Raw genomic sequence first — 7,071 nt, forward strand, 5'->3', positions numbered from 1 at the left:
CACACACACACACACACACACACACACACACACACACACACACACTCCACAATGTGTTCTTGTTTTCAGCTAATTAGAGCTGATTTCAGTCTGAACAAGTTTTTCTCTGCAGAGGATTTCAGACATCATGAGACTCAGCAGTAATGCACACTTCGCTGCAGCGTGCATGCCAATACACCACCAAATCCTCTACACAGTAACGTCACATTTATTCTCTAAATCTCTAAATACGTCAGATTAATAAAAGGAAAGATTAGGAACTTTTCTAATTCGTCCAGTGCACATGATGGTAAATTTGGAGACTAATTCAACAAAAAAAAAATAAAGAGACAAAGCAAAGCAAAACTGTAAACTTCAAGTTTTGTTTTTCTCTTGTTATTTTAGTTACCGGTATATTTCCAAATTCTAAATGAAAACTATTCTATTCTATTTTATTCTCTTCTAAAATAATAAAAATGTAAGATGATAAAATATTTAAGAATGTTGGCCAAAACAAAACTGTAAAAGGTAACAAGCTTTGTAGAAGAATTATGTTTTAAAAAGAGGAGAAAAGCAGTTCTGCTACGCCCACTGGTGGATGGTGAGAGAACTGCAAGTCCACAACTACATGTTTAATTTGTTTTGTGTTTGATTTGTTTGGTTATATTCACACGCCATCATTCAGAGATCAAGACTGTTCCTGTAATGTTACTGTCAAATGAAGTCATGTCTTTCACTGTACAAAATACATTAAAATGTTATTTTGTGCTTGAACAAAAACGAGTAATCATCCAAACCCAGACTTGAAAACAGCATTTCACACAATCAAACACCGAGTTTTATCTGAACTGAAGCTGTTCTGTGGATTTCTCTATCACAGAGAACGCAATGTGCATATATTCACTCTGCAGGGATTCCACAAGGCTCTTTGCTCGGACTACTTTTCTTTGCACTTCATATTAACATGTATCTAAATATTAATATTCCAATGTACGCAGATGATGCAGTAGTCTTCACACAATGACACGCTCAAAATCACACATTCTTATGTCTTACAGAGGCACTGACTCAGGTTCAAGAGTGACTTCAAAATCATTAATTTGACTAATTATTGAACAGTGTGTTGTAACGCACGATCTGATATCGTCGTGTTGGTGTTGTTCCCAGATCATCAAACTAAATGTTGTTCCAGGATCAACATTGCAAGTGACCAATCAGAATGTTGTGACGTCATACTTTTGCGACTTCGGGAAAAAAAACGCCGTAAAACAAAAAACTGTACTTAAGCTGCGAGAAACCGCCTCTGTCCGCCGATCAACGGACCCTGACCCTAACCCCAACCCTAACCCTTTAATAAACGGTAAGCAGAACTGATATTGTCCTTGCAACATTGGAATTTCATAAATGCACGTATGGCTTGGCGCGCAAAAGAATAACGTCACAACAATGTGATTGGTCACATGCAATGTTGAACCTGGAACAACATTTTCATGATGATCTGGGAACAACACCAACACGACGATATCAGATCATCCGTGTTGTAACAGTCACAATGGTGTGGTGTCTCTTTAAGACAACCCAAGTCGAGGGTTAATGTTGTCATCCGTATGCGCCACTACTCTGTTTGTTAAGCTGCAGCCGTTCAACCGGGCTTATATGGTTGACGAAGGGAACGTGTATTAAAGAACATGCTGTGGAATTCCCAGAGCCAGCGTGAGTGTGTATTCTTTCGACTATCCTGCTAAGTGTTTTGCCCCTTCCTCTCAACCACTAAACACAACCCGACGTTACAGTGTGATGTTTATGAAACAACTAATGACGCTGTAAACAAGTTCAGTTAACTTTGACTCACTTTGGGCTCGGGTGTAACAGTATGACTGAAAATTTCAACAACAATTTAAAATTTAATTTACACAAATCCAAGCACATCAGGCCATTTCCGGGAAAAAAATCGATAAAGGCAATCTCTTAAGCTTCGATCATTTAAAAAACATGGCAGTTTTATGTATAAAGTTTTATATAGACTTTCCCCAATACTTTCAGTTGATTTATTAGGGGGATTGGTGTTAGAGCTGCTGCTAGAGTAGACAGCGAGGGGCCTGATAGGCGAACCAAATGTGAGTAAAATGTGAGGTCAGTAAAGGGGAGTAACTATTTTGGCACTTCTCAGATCGACGCTGCACATACAATGAAAGCTGATCTCAAGCAAACCAGACTTGTCATCATTTTTTACTCCACGTAGTTTTTATTTGTTTGTGTGTTTTTTATGTTACCTGCACAGAGATTATAGATAAAAATGAAGAGCTGATTCAAATCTGGCACATCTGATGTTAACACGCACTGTGCAGTTTTTAAATAAATACAACAGCAAGAATGAAATGACCAGGTTTCAATTAACTTATTTTTTAGCTCCTTTTATTTCGAAACATTTCTGTTTCCTGGGCTTCACTTCTGATCGGTCTCGGCTCGAACACAGGTGCAGCCGACCGCCACAGAGCGGAACGATGCTTTGTAGCAGCGCCGGCCATTGTGTGAGGTCAGGACCAGAATGTCCTGGTAGACGGGGACTGAGTTCAGGTTGTGTTGGTCCTTCTGTCCTGGGATGGGACTGGAACAAAAGCTGGTACTGCACTCGGCCTCCCAGAGCGTCCTGGGGATTCGGTTTCTGTCCGTGTTTGGCCTGAGTCAACAAACACAGCAACAAGTGAAATTAGACATTTATCAGAGTTGCTTCTGTTTTTACTCATTCAGTCATTTATTCACAAATTCATTCATGAGTTTACTCACGTCCAGTTCCACGGAGACAGAGATCTGCTGTGGATGTCCCCGTTTCCTTCAGTCAAGCTGGTGATCTCAGAGGAGAACGTCAGCATGGTGTCACATTCAGCTGCAGATTCAGTTTCAACCTCGGAGTGAGCGACCCACAATGCACTGCAACATACCTGAATATACAAGATTACCAACAAGTTACAATCTTGGGTTTTACTAAATGCAACTATTTCAACCATTTTTACATTTTTTCTGCATACATATATGTATTCCAGAGCTTTCTGAGCATCCTCAGCCTGTTTGAAACATCGTTCAGTGGTTTCAACTTTTAATCTAGTATGAAGAGTACGAACCTCTTAGAAACTCTTAGTGAAGCTCATCTGTGCAAGTTTCTCAGTAAGTTTTTAGTCTGTACTAGAAGCTTAAAATACTAAAACTAGAATTATTTGTTTCACAGTTTTAAACTCTGCCTTTTAAAGACTGTTAGAGCGTTTATTCCTCAAAGTCCATACGTGTGAAAAAGACAGTCCTCTCTCACTGCTTCCACGTGAAGCGGAGGGTAAGTATCAGCCAATCAAATGCCCTTCATTAACCGATTAATGACCCGAGGGACCACTTCTATATACAGGTGTATATGTTAACACACTCAATGCCACAATCTCCCCAGGAGCAGACATACCAGCAAATTCACCCTGAGCTCAAACCCAAGAGCTCCATGAAGATGCATGGCTGAAAAAGAAAAGAATCAAGCTGCTGCAGTGGTGCAGAGTCCAGAGAGCTGTGCATGAACGAATGGTGCAAACCTCGATGAACTGAAGCAACGCTGTTACCGAGAGTGGACCAAAACTGCTCGGCAGTGATGAGACAGACCGATAGACTCACACAGAGAACAAAGTTCAAATCCAGAGTGAAAATGTGAGAACAACAATTATAGATGTACTATCAACACAAACAAGCTCTTTTTAATTAAGTCTATCCGGATTTAATCCATGGTGTTGCCCAGAGGAGCGTCACCCTGAAGCTGGATGGAAATGCTGGGTTGGACTGTTTTAAAGGAGATTCTGTGGACTCTTCAGAAAAAGCTGGAAATCAAATGCCAAACCTGACATGCTTCGAGCCTCCATCAGCATCTGTTAACCTGAGCGCGCTGCTGAGAGTCTATAACCGTTCCTTAAAGGTTATTTTATTATACTTTTTAGTGAGATGATGACAATTTAAGCAACGACAAACTTCATCACTCTAAACGCTGTTTTAACAGGGTTTAAATTTCAAATCTACAGGGTCGAATAAGAACCATGATAAGCACAAAAAAAGACATGATAGTCCATTAAACAGCAGCAGCCGACACAAAACTCAGTTTTAAATATAAATAAACACAGAGTGTCTGCAGGAGGACGATTTCACGGAGAGTTTTAGGACGGGATGAACTATTACGCGTCATGACTGTGTAACTATTAGGTAAAAATACCAAAAACTGTTATAGTTGATTAAATATTATGTTAGCCACACAGATTATAATTATTATAAACCCGGTGAGCCGTACAGGAGATTATCTGGAAACGTGAAGTAAAACATTACTTTATTAAAAGCGTTTTCTGACCAGTTTAAATTTACTCACCTGCCTAAAGACCCGCGCTGGGTCCAGTTCTGGAAAGCTTGACACCTGCGCTGCACACCTGACTCTTCTAGGCCAGCTAACGACATCTCTAAAAGACTGCTTGGAACTAGTTTCTGTTTGCGACACTTTTCATGTCCATCCATTAAATGAACCCAGTAAAACCTTTCAGCCGCTGCTGGTTCTTCCAGTCTGATCAATTTCACAGTCAAACTGCTAAATTTGCTTTGCGCTGGAACTTCTCACCAGTCATCCCCAATCTAACCTTTGCGACTATCAGCCGTGAGTAATTTCTTGCATGTAATTTCCAGCAGACTAATATAATCTGGCTTTTCATCTTTCAGTCGCAGTAAACAGATGATCAGAGTGAACAAAGCCGATGCTCACCAGCAGAGTGTAGACGCCGTGCCTCAGCAGCTTCATGATGTTGCTCTGGTCCTGTCCAGCGTCTGTGTGCGACTGCTCTCAGATCAGCACAATTTATGCTGATCAGATGTGATCACGCCTGATCTCTGAGATGATAACAGCTCAAGAAACAAAACGGGAGATTCCTGTTATCTCTGCAGACCATCTGAATCACACGATGAAAGCCTGACAGGCGGTCTGTCAGATGAAAAGAACACGTTTGCTGCACTGATAACATCTGTGACAGAAAAACAGGAAAAACGTGTAAAACAGCAGAAGCTGAATTTTATTTTCAGTGTGGCAGGTTTGGTCGCATTAATTTAAAGAACAGAATTTGTTTTAATGACAACAGATTCTACTTTTTTTATTTTCTGTAATATAGTGTCCACGGTTTGCATTAAATGTGTTAATAAGTGTACGCTCAGCTTCTCTCTGATGATCTGAGATCATCACTGATTTCTTTATTTGGTCATTTCCTTCAGGCACAGCAAACTCTGGTCTTCCTGCTAAGAATGTAGGTGTTCTCCATGCTGTCTACCTGAGCAGAAACTACATATGTTCAATTTTAAGAAGCATTCGCGATCAGAGACGTCCTGAAGTAATTTGTTTGGACAACAGCTCCATCCATTTTCCTCACCTACGATCATGGTGGTGGGGAAAGTTCTCCCAGCTGACAGAGAGCAAAAGATCTCAAACACCTGGAGACAGACGCACCTACAGCCAGTTTACGATCGTTAGTGAGCATGTCTTTAGAGCGCGAGGTGAAACCTGCAGAGCTGCAAGCAGAAGGTTCAGAGCTTCCAACCCTGACCAACACGCCGCTCTGCTCCAGCACACTTATCTTTATCCTGATCGATCGAAATTGATCAAAAAAAATTATCTGATTGTGTTCATGCACTGCTTTTGCAACTGATGTATCTCAACAGGAAGCAGGTTTCATATCTGCAACATTTATCTAACCTAAATCTAACCAAGTTTATTCTATTTGATAAGGTCCCTCCAGCTTCCAGAAGTGTTTCTGGTCCTTGTTAAATAATGAAATCATCACATGTGAGAACGGAGAGATGACAAATGGTGTTCAGGAAGGTTAGAAAACTGGGAAAGTTGTGTCCGTGGACATAAAACTTGTGCGAGGCTGCGATGTGCTTTCTGAACTTCTGATTTGTAATAAAAAATAAGAAGCAATGTCGTTCAGAAGCTGCTTTTCCACATTCGCGCTGCTTCTCATCGTGCTTCCAGAGGTTGGCCGACAAAGAAAGTTTGGAAGAAGGTTTGCTTTACAGATACGTAGAAGACTTGGTTGGCTTTGTGTCGAGGTCTGCAGTCCTGTGGTGTCATTCAGGAGTCCTTTGTTCTTTATCTCCTGCTGACTCTTTCCTCTGAAATAAAAGGCATAAAATCCCCCCAAAAGTGTCTTCAAAGTGCACGCTGCCCTGAATTTTACGATGTTGTTTCGTTAGTAGTTTCTTATCTGTTCGATCCATCATCTACCATGAGAATTCAGCTCCCCGCGTGGGATCATTCCAGTTTATCTCGTCTTTATCTGCATCTTTTACTGTCAGCACATCAGCAAAACATCTGATCTAAATATCTGTTTCCTCTTTGATAATCACCGTATCTGTTTATTCTGTAAAGCTAAAGTTGGGTGTTTAATCATCGCGGTGGGAAAAGAGGCTCTGATTATTTCAGTATATAAGATAAGATACAGTAAGGTCCATAAGCATTTGGACAGAGACTTTTTTCTAATTTTGGTTCCGTACAGTACCCCAGCGGAACAACTCAGATGTAGCTGAAATGCAGACTCTTAGCTTTAATTTGGTGGGTTGAAATAAAAAATGTGAGGGAGCTAAAGTAAATCACTTCGTTTCAGGGCCCAAAAGCAATTGGACAAATTAAATAACTGAAAATGAAACGTTCATTTCTAATACTTGGTTGCAAACTCTTTGTGGTAATGACAACCTGAAGTCTTAAACTCGTGGACATCGCCACATGCTGGTTTCCTCCTTTTTAACGCTCTGCCAGGCCTTTACTGCAACCGTCTGTTTGTGGGTCTTTCTGTCTGAAGCTCAGTCTTCAACAAGTGAAATGCGTGTTCAGATCAAGATCAGGTAACTGACTTGGCCATTTGTGAATATTCAACTTCTTTGCTTTAATAAACTCCTGGGTTGCTTTGGCTGTATGTTCTGCGTCATTGTTCATCAGTTTTATGAAACTGCCCAATTTGACTGTATTTGACAGTTTGTCTCTGAACACCTCAGACTTCATTCTGTCCTGTGTCACAATATCATAAACACTAGTGTCCC

The 7,071-nt window shown here is 40.6% G+C and overlaps 1 protein-coding gene across 1 annotated transcript; it reads right to left on the bottom strand.

Moving 5' to 3' along the window:
• Positions 1-2,201: 2,201 nt before the first annotated feature.
• Positions 2,202-4,899, bottom strand: il17a/f2 (interleukin 17a/f2). Its single transcript, XM_080303945.1, has 3 exons — positions 4,751-4,899; positions 2,767-2,921; positions 2,202-2,659 (listed from the first exon to the last, which is right to left on the bottom strand). The coding sequence occupies exons 1-3, from the start codon at positions 4,784-4,786 to the stop codon at positions 2,425-2,427; spliced, it is 426 nt and encodes a 141-aa protein (XP_080160071.1). The 5' UTR covers positions 4,787-4,899; the 3' UTR covers positions 2,202-2,424.
• Positions 4,900-7,071: the final 2,172 nt, after the last annotated feature.

Source organism: Astatotilapia calliptera, chromosome 1 (assembly GCF_964374335.1).
Source record: "Astatotilapia calliptera chromosome 1, fAstCal68.1, whole genome shotgun sequence".
Classification (NCBI taxonomy): Eukaryota; Metazoa; Chordata; class Actinopteri; order Cichliformes; family Cichlidae; genus Astatotilapia; species Astatotilapia calliptera.

Bases quoted from the DNA above. Each gene is read 5' to 3' on its own strand.
- il17a/f2 (XM_080303945.1), bottom strand. From the start codon at position 4,786: ATGAAGCTGCTGAGGCACGGCGTCTACACTCTGCTG. The intron at 2,922-4,750 runs GTGAGCATCGGC...TTGTATATTCAG, and splicing joins ACGGCGTCTACACTCTGCTG to GTATGTTGCAGTGCATTGTG. The intron at 2,660-2,766 runs GTGAGTAAACTC...TTGTTGACTCAG, and splicing joins CTGTCTCCGTGGAACTGGAC to GCCAAACACGGACAGAAACC.